We start from the raw sequence: 15709 nt of genomic DNA, 5'->3' as shown, positions 1-15709 counted from the left end.
AGGCAGTGCCCCAGGGGCAGCAGGGCTGTTGCCAGCTAAAAGCCCACGTCCACTGCCTGGCTCTGAAAGATCCCACACTCATGTGCCATGGAACGGCTTGCACTTGAGACCCAACATCAAGGGGCCAGGGGAGTGAGCATGGGCACTGGGGAAAAGGAACTGACTGTCCCCAGCCATGGAGCTGAAGCTAGACCTGCCATTCGTTCTGCAGGAGTCCAGCTGTGAGCACAGCCCAGACAGGAGTGGGGGAGACCTGGGAGGGCCACGGTATCTTAGGTGACACTGGTCTGAAGAGACAAGAGCCCTGTGCTCCTACAGCCAAGGTCTCAGTCAGGCCTGATGAGCCAGCTGGCTCTGCTCAAAGAAAAACCCTTCTTGTGCCACAGGCTCCGCCAGTAAGCCCAGCTCAGCTCAGCCTTCCCGCAAGTGCAAGAGGCCCTGGCAGAGGACGACGCTTTCTGGTCCAGAAACACTGGCTTGGAGCCCATTGGATATGCGGCCATGCCCTGGGAGCCAGATTTCTGAGCCAGATGGAAGCAAGAGTCTCAGACAGTTTGGCTCATGCCCCCATCCTAACTTCTGACATACACACACACTCACACACATGCACACACTCACACACATACACACACACACCGCCATCCTTGAGCAGACAGTCCAGATTGCAGGTATGCACTTGGGGTCCTCCCTCACAAGCCCCAGGCCCACCTGTAGTCCACCTTCTGTCTACACTCACATCCCTTTCCTTGGCCTCCTCGACTCCTGCCCACCCTGCCCCTACGACTCCTCCAAAAAGCCCACGTGGGCCAAGTGCTGCCCTGCCTATGGCCCACTGTCACCTCCTCCAGCCCCCACGACCCTGTCTCCCCACACATTAGCTGGTTATGCTCTCTCCTGTAACTCCTTGGTTAATAAGTTGTGAGCTTTCTTATTAACCAAATGCTGATTTTTCTATGTCACATCTACTGTCCAATCTGACCTTGTTAACCCAGCGCCAGCCCAGGAGGGCAGGGTCCCGTCCGGGCACAGAGCTGCCCCAGAGCCAGGACTTGGTAAAGCGAGGGGATGGCAGCATTTCAGAGCTGGATGGTGCCTCAGCTGAGCATCCTCACTTTACAGACGGAGAAACCGATGCCCAGGGAGGGGATGTGAATGACAAGGGCACAGGGCCTGGGCTGATCCCACAGCACCTACAAGGTCGGCTTTCCTGGCACCTGGAGGGATCCCTTGGGGCACTCAGAAACAAGCCATAGACCGCTGGCTGGGGATCTGAAAATGGAAACTGAGCCAGCAGCAGCAGCAGCAAACTCACACTAAGGGTGGTAGGCAGGTGAGGGAGCTGCAGGTGAGGAGGTGACTGAGGTGAGGCAGGAGCACCCACACCTTTTCTTCCTCCTCCTCCTCTTCCTCCTCCCAGGAGCCAGGAGTACACCTCACCTTGCCCACAGTGCCACCTACCATCTGGCCACCCTGGGGTGCAGCTGCTGCCAGTACCAGCCAGCAGGTCAAACATCCAGGCCCTGGAAACCCCAGGCCCAGCCAGCGGCCCAGCGCAGCAAGCGGACTCTCACCTCCCAGAAAGGAAAAGCTGCCTCTTCCCAAACTAACTCTCCAGACTAGAGTGGCCAACTGTCCTGTTCTGCCCAGGACTGACTTGGGTTCCAAGGAAAGAGACTCTCAGGCTAAAAGCAGGAAAGTCCCTGGCCAGAGGGACAGGTCAGCGTCCTGATACAGACATAAGGCCTGCTGCCCCTCTATAGGTATCCTCTGCAGGGCCGAGGGCTGGGGCTTTGGTATGGTTGACAGTGAGTGTCAGAACGCCTGTCTGCAGCTGACTCGTCAAATGCCTTTCCTCCCTGGAGCACACATGCAGGAGCTGCCCCAGGTCCAATAGAGCGAGAGGTCTTGGGCAGGGTGCACTGTGGGAGAGAGGGGCCTCGGAGGAGAGGAGCTGCATATTGACCTTGAGGATGGACCTGGGTGTCCCCAAGCAAAGACCTGCATATGAGAGCCAGGCACCCAGGGAGAGCAGAAAGCAAGGTGGCCACGCAGGGCTTGGAAGGGGACAAAGGCACCAGGAAGCACCCTCCCAAGGCTGGAGGAAAACGGCGTGACCCCGTGTGCATCTGCCATCCTGGCAGGATTCCTTACAGCTCCCCTTCAGGTTTACGGGGTCCCAGTGAGGAAGGGAAGTCAGACACAGGCAACTATGCCTAGAAATCCTTCTAGGTTGGAAGTAGGGTTCCAACTTGCTATGTCTCCAGCAGCTTTGATGTTGGTTACATGCAACTGGTCTTCAATAAAGTTAAAATACCAAAGCATGTGCACACTTTGCTCTTGTAAATAACAATGCTCAAGGCAGCTGCTGTGCCTCCCGTGCTGGCTCCCTCGGGACGACACAGGGCATGGCAGGGTAGGGCAGGGCAGGGCAAACAGGGGGGCTCCGGGAGCTGGAGTGGCACAGGCTACCTATCTTATCTTCACTGGGATGCCAGGAATCGCTGAGCCTACTACAAATGACTGCTGCTCTTTACCTCCGTGCAGTGCTTTATTTCACAAAGTCGGGGTGTGCATAGAACCTGGCACAATGGAGCCTCACCTTGTCCACCAAGTGCCACTGCAGAAAACCAGTCAATGGGCAATCCACGCTCACGAAGCCAATAAACACTGCCTGGACATCCATTTCTGCCAGACACGGTGCTGGGCACAGGCACTGAGCTACAACAGGTGCCCTACCCTCCTTGACACAGAAGGTCAGGCAGCAGCTGCCACCCGGAGCACTGCACATGCCAGGATTGGGGACGCAGGAGCAGAGCAGGCTCCACTTCAACTCTCTTAGGATGCTCCTGGGATGCTCTGACTAAGAGGACAGTGAGAGACAAACAGTGACAGCAGGTATGGCAGGCTGTGCTGAGGGGTGGGTACTCAGAACGCCCAGGCAGCCATGCCCCTCAAGGGACATCAGGCAATGTCTGGAAACCACTCAGATGGCCTGGGCTTGGGGTACTACTGACACCTAGTGGGCAGAGGCCGGGGACACTGCTGGACACCTGTAGTGCCAGGGATGGTCCCAAAAGTCAGCAACCCTGAGTCAGAGAGGGCAGGGTGGGGAGGCACCAGGGAGGGGACACCTGACAACGACCACTCCAAGCTGTGGTAACAAAGGTCCATGGGCAGCCTTGCACAAGGAGGCCAGATCACCCAGGAAGGCCCAAGACCTGGGATGACTGAGGATACAGGTGGGAGGACGCCTGCCAGAAGGGCCTCCCAGGACAGGGGAAAAGTTCCACTTCCTGGAAGACCTGGGGACCTCTGAGTAGCTAGAGAGGAGCAGTGGGGAGACTGGCTGCAAGCAGCTGCTGCTGGTGATCTGGTGCGGGTGATGGCATGAAGCCAGGTGGAGTCTGCGAGGGTACAGATCCGGGGCAGGTGAGAAGAGGGAGTCCATGCTGGTCCTTGGACCACTGCCCTGGCATCTGGAGCGATAGAGAAAGAACAGAACATCGGGGAGGTCTTGGCAGGGGCTCCCTTTGAAGACTGGAGACTCCCAGGTAGGTCCACAGTGCCTGGACCAAGGTCCTGAAGCCCTGAGGAGTCCAGGCCACAGACTGAGACTCAGACGACAGAGGGAAAAGCCTGTCAGTCCCTCTGCAACACCTCGATCTTTGTTTCCTGAGCCCTTATCACAGTGTTCATTACAAACATATCTGTGCTCTGGAAGGACAGAGGTCATTCACTCTCTGAGGACGCATACAGTGCCTGGTGCATGGCACGTTCTCGGTGACTATTTGCTGAACAAATGAACATCAGGTGGAGGAAGCAGAATTCACAAGAACAGCAGGAAGAGAGCCAGAAAAGCATCGTGGCGCACAGGAAGGCAGGTCTCCAGGAAGAGTGAGGGTCCGCAGTGTGAACTCCTCCAAAGACCCAGAAAGAGAAGGCCGGAAAAGCCTCCCATGGTCTGAACAAGGAGGAGCAGGAGAAGGCCTTGGGAAGAAATGTTCCAACAGAGTGGAGGAGATGCCTGCTGGCCAGGTGGAGGGAAGGGTGGCAGCAGGTTGCTCACCTAGGAAGCCTGAGAGGGAAGAGGGAAGGGACGGGGTGGGTGCTGATGAGCAGACGCGGGCAGCACCCCAGCCCAATGCTGGGAAAACAGTCCCTAGAGCCACAGCCCAGAAAGGCACACAGTGGGCCTGGGGCCAATGCCCCTCTCCAGTACCCCCAGCTCCCCAGGAGTCCAGACTCACACACAGTATGTTTTGTTTTGGGTTTTTTGTTTGTTTTTTTTTTTCCTGAGACAGGGTCTCACTCTGCCACCCAGACTAGAGTTCAGTGGCTTGAGCATAACTCATGGCAGCCTCGACCCCCAGAGCTCAAGTGACCCACCCACCTCAGCCTTCCCAGTAGCCGGTGCTCACCACCACACCTGGCTAAATTTTGTATTTTTACAGAGATGACATTTCATCATGTTGCCGGGGCTGGTTTCAAACTTCTGGGCTCAAGCGATCTACCTGCCTTGGCCTCCCAAAGTGCTTGGGATTACAGGCGTGAGCCACCATGCCTGGCCTTCTCACACTGTCTGGAGCCCAAGGACATCCGTGTCTGACACAGGCAAAACCGAGCTCTTCCTCCACAAGCCTCTCCTCCCACGGTTGCCCCAGGGCAGCCAACGGCCTTGCCTCCCACGGGTCACTCAGGCCCAAACATGGGCTGGCCAAGCTGCCTCTCTCGGCTCTCCCTGACCACTGCCCCCACCTCTGCCAGTCCCACTGTGGTCAAGCTGCCATCTGGGGCCTGCTGGCCTCTCAGCTCCACCTTTGCCTCTTCTCCTCTGTCCTTGGTGCAGGGACCTTGAAACTCTGACTCAGATCATGCCACCTCTGCAATGGCTCCCAGCCCAGAGTCCATGGAATGTCTCCCCATGGCCCGCAAGGCCTGCACCACCGTCCCCAGCCACCTCTCTGTCCTGCTCCTCCATTCTCCCTCTGCCTAGCTCCAGCGGCAGCTGTCCCTTAAAACCTCCGAGGACACTCAGAGTGCCCCAGGACTTTTGCACTTGTGTTTTCCTGACAGAATGCTCTTCCCCAGACACCTGAGGGCCCTCCTGCATGAGAATCAGGTTTCTGGTGAAAGGACACCCATCAGAGAGGCCTTCCCTGACCACCACCCCCGTCTGTCCCTCCCCTTGCCTGCTGTGTCACCAGCAGTGCTATACATTCATTCACCACTGAAGCTGCTGCGTGAGGGTCAGGGGCTGGCATGGTGCCCAGCACACAGCAGATGCTCAATAAACATTTGAAGAATGTATGAATGAACCTCTTCAAGCTTCAGTCTCCAAAGGGGATATTAACAGCATTTGCTGTGAAGATTCATTGAAATACTGCATGAAATGCACTGGGCACAACACCTGAGCATGAGTCCCACCACCACCAGCCAGCCCTCCACAGCAACTGCAGATAAAAATATTCAAGTGCCGGGCGCAGTGGCTCACGCCTGTAATCCCAACACTTTGGGAGGCCAACGTGGGCAGATCACCTGAGGTCAGGAGTTCGAGACCAGCCTTGCCAACATGGTAAAACCCCGTCTCTACTAAAAATACAAAAATTAGTCAGGCACAGTGGTGCGTGCCTGTAATCCCAGCTACTCAGGAGGCTGAAGCAGGAGAATCACTTGAACCTGGGAGGTGGAGGTTGCAGTGAGCCAGGATCGTGCTACTGCACTCCAGCCTGGGCAACAGAGCAAGACTCTGTCTCAAAAAAAAAAAAGAAAAAAAAAGGCCGGGCGCAGTGGCTCACGCCTGTAATCCTAGCACTTTGGGAGGCCGAGGCAGGTGGATCACGAGGTCAGGAGATCGAGACCAGCCTGGCCAAGATGGTGAAACCCATCTCTACTAAAACTACAAAAAAATTAACTGGGCTTGGTGGCAGGCCCCCGTAATCTCAGCTACTTGGGAGGCTGAGGCAGGGGAATCGCTTGAACCCGAGAGGCAGAGGTTGCAGTAAGCCAAGATCATGCCACTGCACTCCAGCCTGGGCGACAGAGTGAGATGCTGTCTCAAAAAAAAAAAAAAAAAAAAAAAAGAAGAAAGAAAAATTCAGGAAAAAAATGAAAACAAAAAGTAATAACATAATAACACAAAAAATAATACAGTGTAACTACCTAGCATGTACATTGTCTTGGGTATGATAAGTAAACTAGAGATGATGTAAAGTATATAGGAGGGTGGGCATACGTTATACTCAAATACAACATTGTTTCCCATCAGGGACCTGAGCATCTGCCGATTTTGGTATCCACGGGGAACTGGAACCAATCCCCTGTGGATACCCAGGGACAACTGCATTGATAACTATTAAGTTATTTAAGTGCTTCCCTGGTTGTGGCCTGTTGGCCTGTCTTTGTTTTTGTTTTTTAAGACAGGGTCTTGCTCTGTCGCCCAGGCTGGAGTGCAGTAGTGTGATCACAGCTGCACTCGACCTCCCGGGTTCAAGTGATTCTCCTACCTCAGCCAACTCAGTAGCTGGGACTACAGGGGCACACCACCACACACGGCTAATTTTTGTATTTTTTGTAGTGGCAGGGTTTTGCCATGTTCCCCAGGATGGTCTCCAACTCCTTGGCTCAACTGATCCGCCCACTGGGCTTCTGGCATCACGGAGCTGGGCCTCGACATCCCACTCCAGATGCCGTCCGGATACTCTCCCCGGCAGCAGCCCACAGAACTGCAACATGTTTCTTAACTTTTCTCCTTTTGAAACCACTTTGAAGAGCTCGCTCCCTCTCCCACTAATGACCACAAACTGTTCCAGTGAAAAACTTTCTCAAAATGAGACTACTCAAAAGCTTATGACCAAAAAAAAAAAAAAAACCGTATGCCAAACACACAGACACATGCTGTCTTCCAAATCTTACTGCATCTTTTTTTTGTTTGTTTGTTTTTGTTTTTGAGACACAGTCTCACTCTGTTACCCAGGCTGGAGTACAGTGGTGCAATCTCGGCTCACTGCAACCTACGCCTCCTGGGTTCAAGAGATTCTCCTGCCTCAGCCTCCCGAGTAGCTGAGACTACAGGCATACACCACCACATCTGGCTAAATTTTTGTATTTTTTGTAGAGACGAGGTTTCACTATGTTGGCGAGGCTGGTCTCGAACTCCTGACCTCAGGTGATCCACCCACCTCAGCCTCCCAAAGTGCTGGGATTACAGGCATGAGCCACCGCGCCCGGCCAAATCTTACTGCGTCTTAACCACTCTGCCATTCATGAGCCACTGAGAACCTTCACAATGAACTGCACAAAAACACACTGTTGGCTAGGCCAGTGGGAAGTGACCTGAGGGGGCTTGTGCATAAATAAAAGCATCCTCAGGACCCCCATGCATTCAGCCAGCCAAGCTCCCAGTGCTGGGAGACCCACATGTACCTCAGTGACTGCTGGTCAACGTCAGGCCTGCAGGAAGCCAGAGGGCAGGGACCTCCTCTGGCTGTGAGAGCCCAGCATCTCCCGCAGAGAAGCACTGTGGACAGCAAAGAGCGTGGCACACCCAACACTCCAAGGGTTAGGCCCACAACGTCTTCCAACAGGGGTCTTTGGCTTTTTGAGTACCCTGGCCTCGCTTCCTGTGGCTGCTGTAACAAATGACCACCAACTTAGGGGCTGAAAACAACAGCAATCCCCAATCAGTTACCACTGGGCCAAAATCAAGGTGCCGACTGGGCTGTGCTTCCACCAGAGGCTGTGGGGGAGACTCCGTTTTTTGCTTCTTCCAGCTGCTGGTGGGCCTGGCCTTCCTTGGCTAGTGGCTTGGTCACTCCAGCCTCTGCCTCCATGGTGACAAGAGACACTCCTGTGTTTCAATGTCCCTGTGCCACTCCATTGTTAAAAGGACACACACAATGGCACTTAGGGCCCACCTGGGTAACTCAAGGCCATCTCCCCAGCTTAAGCTTCTTGACTTCATCACGTCTGCAAAGACCCTTGTGTGTGTGCCATGTAAGAGACCTTCATAGGATGCGGACGTCTTTGCAGGACCATTTTTCAGCCTCCAAACCCCCTCCTCACCCTTCACCACCTCATATCTCTGGCAAGCTGGGTGTGTGCAAAGGTGAAAGGAGAGGGGAAGCATGCAGGCCAGGCAGTGGGAGGGAATGCCAGGATGGCCAGGCACTGCAGCTGCAGCCCTGGCTACAGGGGTCCATGTCAGGAGGTTGGGGCCGGCTGGGGACGGTGTGGCTGAGAGTACAGGTGCTCCCCAGCCCAGCCAAGGCTTCTCAGGAGAAAGGGGTGTCTGGGAGGCCAGTGTTTGGCTACACCAAGCTCGCCAGTCTCAGTCCCACCTCTGGACCTCCCCTCGAAGCCCCTCCCCTGTGGGCCACCGGAGCATCCATACTCGGAGTGTGTCCAGCATGTTCAGGACAGCAGGGACAGGGCATTCTTTGGAATGCACTGTCTTTGACATGAGCAGGCTGGCCCCCACCCACTTCTCTCACCAGATGGAGAAAAATCTCAAGTCATAAACTAAATGAAAAACATGTCCTGTTCTGCCCTGGGATCAAGGGCTCACCTTAAATGAAAACTGTCTGGAACAATGTGCTGCTGACGCTGATCTTGGCCTTACTCTGCAGATTAGCCTCGGGGGTGATCACAGGACGCTCAGGGCTCTGCATCAGCAAGCCCAACCCCCGCTGAGCCCCGGGACCACCCACTCCCCTAGCAGGATCCCTGGGAAGCAGCCTGGAAGCACCCCCCAGAGACAGCCTTGGGAGAGCGGGCCAGGAACCCCAAGAGCTTTACCCCACAGTCTGGGAGGCGTGGGGGGCATCTCAGAAAGGCTGCAGAAGGAACTGACGGCCCTCCCTTCCCACACTTTCCTCAAAAGGCCCAGAGCCCACTTCCCACGCAGTCCACCCACCCCTTGGTGCTGGTCCCCAGGCACCCAAACATCCCCTGGCACCCATCATGAGCTGGTGCCACGCTGGCGGCTTGCTTTCAACTCATGCCAGCTTGCTCCTGCCACCCAGTTCGCCTGGGTCCAGAATGTGCAGGCCGTTTTGCTGGAAGCCTCATGTGGGAAAAATAACCATGTTTTTGGAACACATGAGGGGTGGGAGATTTACAAGCAAGTGGCTTTACTGTGTGACATGGCAGACGGGAAGAGAGCCCCCACTTCCTGGGCAACCCACTTCATGCATGAGAAGGCCATCAGATTGCCAGGCACATGTGACCAATGGCAGCCCCACCATGGGGCAGCGTTCTCCTGCAGGTTCTTGTGAGGGTAGGAGGGCCACCCCTGCAGTCCTGGACCATCCTGATACCAGCCTGGGCAGCCCAATGGCTGCTGGATCCCGAAGGCGAGACGGCAGGAAGCGCCTAGTACTCCACATCAGCCAGCGACAGACACGAGAGGGAAAAGTAGAGCTGTCTGTCTGTCTGTCTGGCCAGCCAGCAGCAACCGCCGCGATCCCCTGCATGTGGGGCTCACCCAGCAGTGGGATACTCCCGTCTGGACAGTGTCAAGCACATCACTTACCACATTCCAGTAGAGCGGATTGAAGGCGATGGTGACGACGGCAGCCACGAAGCTGGGATCCAGGGGGTCCACGTAGCCCAGCAGCCGGGTCATAACGCAGAAGTCTGCCTGCAGGGACAGAGCCAGCATCAGCATCCCCCAGACACAGCAGGGCCTGTGAGCCCCCAGGAGTTGGAGACAAAGTTACCCTCTGGGAACACGCTGGGAGGCCTGGGAACATCCAAGTCCGGCAAAGGTTACTACAGTGTAGTCTCATAAAAGGGAAGATAAAAAGCTGAAACCTAATGACCTGTGTCATGTCCTGGGAGGGCGGCCGCAGAAATGTGCCTGGATGCCAGATGAGGAAATCAGCACCTCTGAAGAGGGGTGCCTGGCACCCTGAAGGGAGGTGACACCAACCCTGGTGTGACTGAGACCCTCCTGGATGAGGGTTCTCAGAGGCCCTAGAGGAAACCCAAGCAGCTGAGATAAATGTGAAGAGATGCTCAACCTACCCGGAATCAGGTAAAAGCAAATTAAAACAATAGTGGTGTGCCTCTCCTCGTCCACACTTGACAGGGGACAATCTTGAGTGCACACGAGGGTGTGAGTGGGGCGGGGTAAACTGAAAAAGTGTGCGCCCACATCCCGGCCACACCACCCGCATACGTGGACACTGCCCCCGCCCCGCCATCAGCTTGCATGAAAACATCAGGAACAATGACAAACAACTTAGGTGTCCAGCAACCAAAGAAATGAAGAAAAAAAAAAAACCCGTGGCCCATTCCTACAGCAGCTAAACTACAGCAGTTAAAAGCACTAGGTCGGCCGGGCGCGGTGGCTCACGCCTGTAATCCCAGCACTTTGGGAGGCCAAGGCGGGCGGATCACGAGGTCAGGAGATCAAGACCATCCTGGCTAAAACGGTGAAACCCCATCTCTACTAAAAATACAAAAAATTAGCCAGGCATGGTGGCGGGCGCCTGTAGTCCCAGCTACTCAGGAGGCTGAGGCAGGAGAATGGCATGAAGCTGGGAGGCGGAGCTTGCAGTGAGCAGAGATCGCGCCACTGCACTCCAGCCTGGGCAACAAAGCGAGACTCCGCCTCAAAAAAAAAAAAAAAAAAGCACTAGGTCTACACACAGCACTGTGAAACGTTCTCAAACACACGGCTGAGTTCAGCGCCTAGACAGAAATTTCTAGAAAACAACATAAACTATAGTATCAAATATTCAGATTTTACATTTTTTTTTTTTTTTGAGACAGAGTCTCCCTCTGCTGCCCAAGCTGGAGTGCAGTGGCGCGTTCATAGCTCACTGCAACCTTGAACTCCTGGGCTCACTTTGGGAGGCCAAGGTGGGAGAATCACTTGAGGCCAGGAGTTTGAGACCAGTCTAGGCAACATAGTGAGACCGTGTCTCTACAAAAATGTAAAAACTACCTGGGCGTAGTTCCAGTTACTTGGTAGGCCAAGGCAAGAGGATCGCTTGAGCCCAGGTGTTCGAGGCTGCCGTGAGCTGTGATTGTGCCACTTGCACTCCAGCCTGGGCAACCCTGTCTCACAAAATAAACAATTAATTAATTTAAAAATAAATTAAAATAAAAAACTGTTTCTAAAATGCACTGAAAAATATTATGATGTCTCTCCATATGCAACTCAAAAATTTTTAAAAATACTAAATTATACAATAAGTGTAAAGTTGTGCTCACTTTGGCAGCACATATACTAAAATTGGAACAATACAGAGAAGATTAGCATGGCCCCTGCACAAGGGTGACACACACAAATTCATGAAGCGTTCCACATTTTTGGACACAAGGAGGGGAACATCACACCAGGGCCTGTCAGGGTGCGGGGGGCTAGGGGAGGGATAGCATTAGGAGAAATACCTAAGGTAGATGATGGGTTGATGGGTGCAGCAAACCACCATGGCAAATGTATACGTATGTAACAAACCTCCACGTTCTGCACATGTACCCCAGAACTTAAAGTATAATAATAAAAATCTTTAAAAAAAATTAAAAACAAAAAATAAAAAAAATAAGTGTAAAGTCCATCAGAGCTGTGATCTTTCCCATAATGGTGTGTTTTGTTCTATTGCATTTGGAAATACAGTAAATTCCTTCAAAGAGCGCTTTGATCTCCCACATTTTGGGGAAGGGGTGGGGAGGAGACGGTGCTTCTGCCCAGGGTCAGCCAGCCCCGGGGGGCAAGCGCAGCCTCCACTCCAATCCTTGCTTCCCCAAACGACAGTCTCCTGACATAACTCTGCCTGCTACCAGGCCACTTGCAGGGTGTGACCATGGGATGTCTCTCAGACGTCGATCAGTATAAAGCCATCTTCTGCTATGGCCTGCCATCCTTCCCAAGTGTGGTCTCCCCACCTGATCAGCCTGCATCCCTGAGGTGCAAACAATCATCTCACTACAGGGCCAAGGGCAGAGCTAAGCAGATATTAAATGCTCTAGGCCGGGCGTGGTGGCTCATGCCTATAATCCCAGCACTCTGGGAGGCCGAGGTGGGCGGATGACCTGAGGTCGGGAGTTTGAGACCAGCCTGGCCAACATAGTGAAACCCTGTCTCTACTAAAAACACAAAAATTAGCCGGGCATGGTGGTGCATACCTATAATCCCAGCTACTCGGGAGGCTGAGGCAGGAGAATCACTTGAACCCGGAGGTGGATGTGCCACTGCACTCCACTGGGTGACAGAGCAACACTTCGTCTCAAAACAAACAAACAAAAAGCTCCAATGCAGGCCCCTCCTGAGGGATGAATGAGCTGACACAGGACCAAAGGTGCACTGCTACTGGAATCTGTAGACAGCTGAGTGAAAGAGTGGCCACGGCAGCAGGCATGGGCATCAGTAAACAAATGACTAAGAAAAGCCACTCCGCAAATGGCGGGAAGAAGGAACCCAGGGAAGCACCACTTGCCTAGCTGCGGCCACAGCCTCTGGGCACTGCACAGTGCCTGCCCAGCGCCTGCAGCCAACAAGGCCTGGCGCTCCAGCAGGTGCCTCCCAACGCCTGGGGCTGTGAGCCTAGGCCCACACTCCCCAGAGCAGGCACTGGCCGCTCATGAAGGACAACTGGGCCAGGCTCAGAGCAGGTTGTCCTGCCCTGAAGGGAGGGGAAGGGAGGGGAGGGAAGGCCTGTGATGCAGCCCCAAAGCTTCTAGAACCTGGGGCTTAACCTGAGGCCTGGCCTTATCTTCAGTTTGATGATAACATCTATTAAGCACCTCCAGTCCAGGCACGGTGGCCTGTAATCCCAGCACTTTGGGAGGCCAGGCAGGCAGATCACAAGGTCAGGAGTTTGAGACCAGCCTGGCCAATGTGGTGAAACCCCATCTCTACTAAAAACACAAAAATTAGCCAGGCATGGTGGCGCATGCCTGTAGTCCCAGCTACGTGGGAGGCTGAGGCTGAGGCAGAAGAATGGCTTGAACCTGGGAGGTGGAGGTTGCAGTGAGCCAAGATTGTCCCACTGCACTCCAGCCTGGGTGACAGAACAAGACTCCGTCTCAAAAAAAAGAAAACCCACATCTGATTCCAAGGCCCTGTCCCTTGACAGCCTGGTGGGGGGAGGGTGGAAAGCTGGCTCAGGGAAGAGTCCTGGCTTTGGTCATGCCTGGCACTTACGAAGTGCACCAAGGGTGAGTTATCCCCCTGCATGTGCACAGCAGACCCCATGAGTGGGCCAGCGGCCAGTTTTCACCCATCCCTCCCACTCCCCATTCCCCATTCAGCCCCCAGCCAAAGCCTGGCCTCACCCTACCCCTCCCTTGCCTCATTCCCACTACCAATCCTCCCGCGGCCCATCTGTCATTCCGCCTCTTACACAACCACCTCATCCACTCCCTCCCCCAACCCTGGCTTTGCCGGTTGCTCCCCAGGGCACAGCAAAGGACCTCAGTGGCCTCCTGCCTTTGGACTTCCCCCAGAGCCCTCCCCATGGACCCTTACCTACAGACCAGCATGCTGTTAGCCAAGCCAAAGAGGAGAAAGGGCAGAGTGAGTCACAGGGCAGAGCCCCGCTCAGCTAAGGGAAAGGGGAAAGCAAGAAAGGCCTAGGGACACTGAGCCTGGGGCCAGGAAGGGACGGAGGGCATTTTCCAGGGCCAGGAAAAACACTTCCCATACCACTGGTGCCTCTTCAACTCTACAACTAAGAGAGGTGCATCTTCCTGAGTGTAAATGATCTTCTACTACTTCCCCACTGGGCTCTGGGGGAAATGCTGCCTCTCATAAGGAATTCAACTCAGCGTTATCACCAAATGCTGAGCTCCACTAAGGAGGCCTTCACTCTAGGGGGTCTAAGAAAACACAGGACCTGGCAGTGAGCGCAGACCCATCTCTGGCCATACTCTCAACCACCCTAAAAGTAAAGCCCTGTTGTTAGCCTACTTTGCAGATAAAAGAGACCCCAGGCAGTGAGGAGCAGAGCCAGCCTGAGCAAGTCTAGCCCTACCAGACAGAAAGCCCCATAAAAAGGGGATAAGGATAAAAGTGAGTGCTTCTGGGTCTTGAAACCCAAGGAAACTGGGAAAGTGAGCAAGAAATATGCTTTTTTCACCTTTTGTGGGAGCCAAGATGAAGGAGGGAAACTGAGGCACTGAAAGATTAAGCAACTAACACTGGGGGAACCCAGCAGCAGCTGACATCCACCTGAGTCTCCCAATTACGGCTGAACTGGTCAAAGCTGGAACATATCCACCCCCTCCCCCCTCTCCCTCCTGTGCCCAGGTCCCAATGTTCTCAGGTCAGCCTGTCTCAGGAGGGTGGTGGTGTCCATCCGGTCACTTCAGTCACCTTGAGGAGGATTTGTGTTGCCCGGAGAAGCACCTGCTTCGCTGGAAAGAATGACTAATGGTTCAGAGTGGAATTCTAGGCAGCAGAGGGAAGCCCCTCCCAGCTCCCTGATCCCCACTCAGAGACATGATAGTCCCTTTCTGATAGCTGTCATTTCCAAAACCCCCCTCAGGAGGATGGACCTCCCTCCTGAAACTGGATTGGCAAAAAAAGAACCAAAAATCCAGGTCAGACGTGAGCAGAGTAGCAGAGTCCTGGGTCCCACATCCAGGCTCTGCCTCCGGGTGTCAGAGTCTCCCTTGATGGCCTTCCCTGCACACCTGTGACCAAAGGGCGGTCTCCCATCCACTCCCAGCCCCAACCTCCTTCATACAGCAGAGGTCCTGGCTTTCTGCTACCCAGTAATTCTAATGGAACCCCCCCTCCAAGGCTCCAGGTTGCAGAGGCCTTGGAATCTGACTAAAGGAAAGGAGCTACCCACCACAGCCAGGAGGTCCGCTGAGCTGCAGGAATAGTTCGAGTCCCACAGGTCACCGACGAATAACCTCAGCTGTTAACACCCCAAAGCGTGGGTAAGGAAGAGGCTTTATGGTAATTTACTCCATTGAGGGGTGCAGGGTTCTCAGGAGCAGCACTCTGTGGTCAGGGAATGATCTGCAGCGGGTCAACATGTCACATTGTGACACATGGACAAACAGCAGGCCTGGACAGGCAAAGTCACATCGATTCCAGGCCACACACCACACACAACAAAGGGAAGGGGAATGGGTGGGGGCTGCTGGACAGGGGACAGGGTCCTCCTGGGATCCATCACCCCTGCAGAATCTGCCTGCAGTGCTGCAGCCCCCACTGCCCCCAGAGCTGCCCTCATGCCCTGGCACCATAAGCTGACTCGGGTAACGTTTATTTGGGGCAACTTTGGGTTAGAGCCCTGTGCCTGGCACAAAGACATAAGGATGAGTGTGCCAGAGTCTTTTTCCTCTAAGAAGTTTATTCTCTGGGCCGGGCGCGATGGCTCACCCCCGTAATCCCAGCACTTTGGGAGGCCTAGGCAGACGGATCACAAGGCCAGGAGTCTGAGACCAGCCTGGCCAATATGGTGAAACCCTGTTTCTACTAAAAATACAAAAATTAGCTGGGCATGGTGGTGCGCGACTGTAGTCCCAGCTACTGGGGAGGCTGAGGCAGAAGAATCACTTGAACCTGGGAGGCAGAGGTTGCAGTGAGCCAAGATCATGCCACTGCACTCCAGCCTGGATGACAGAGCAAGACTCCATCTCAAAAAAAAAAAAAAAAGAAGTTTATTCTCTGGCTGTGCCCAGTGGCTCATGCCTGTAATTCCAGCATTTTGGGAGGCCGAAGCGGGCAGATCACCTGATGGTCAGGAGT

At 54.4% G+C, this 15709-nt stretch overlaps 1 protein-coding gene and 1 non-coding gene across 2 annotated transcripts in view; one reads left to right on the top strand and one right to left on the bottom strand.

Annotated features, from left to right (window-relative positions):
• PEMT (phosphatidylethanolamine N-methyltransferase) overlaps positions 1-15709 on the bottom strand; it is an 88995-nt gene that overhangs the window by 61624 nt on the left and 11662 nt on the right. The window contains exon 2 of the mRNA XM_002827100.5: positions 9530-9637. Within this exon, the coding sequence (XP_002827146.3) occupies positions 9530-9637 (108 nt within the window). The remainder of the gene's footprint in view (positions 1-9529; positions 9638-15709) is intronic.
• On the top strand, positions 11210-11318 carry LOC112129859 (U6 spliceosomal RNA). Its single transcript, XR_002912196.3, has one exon. It is a non-coding gene; the product is annotated as a U6 spliceosomal RNA (small nuclear RNA).

This window comes from Pongo abelii, chromosome 19 (genome assembly GCF_028885655.2).
Source record: "Pongo abelii isolate AG06213 chromosome 19, NHGRI_mPonAbe1-v2.0_pri, whole genome shotgun sequence".
Taxonomy (NCBI): Eukaryota; Metazoa; Chordata; class Mammalia; order Primates; family Hominidae; genus Pongo; species Pongo abelii.
This window is presented reverse-complemented; position numbering and strand designations above follow the sequence as displayed.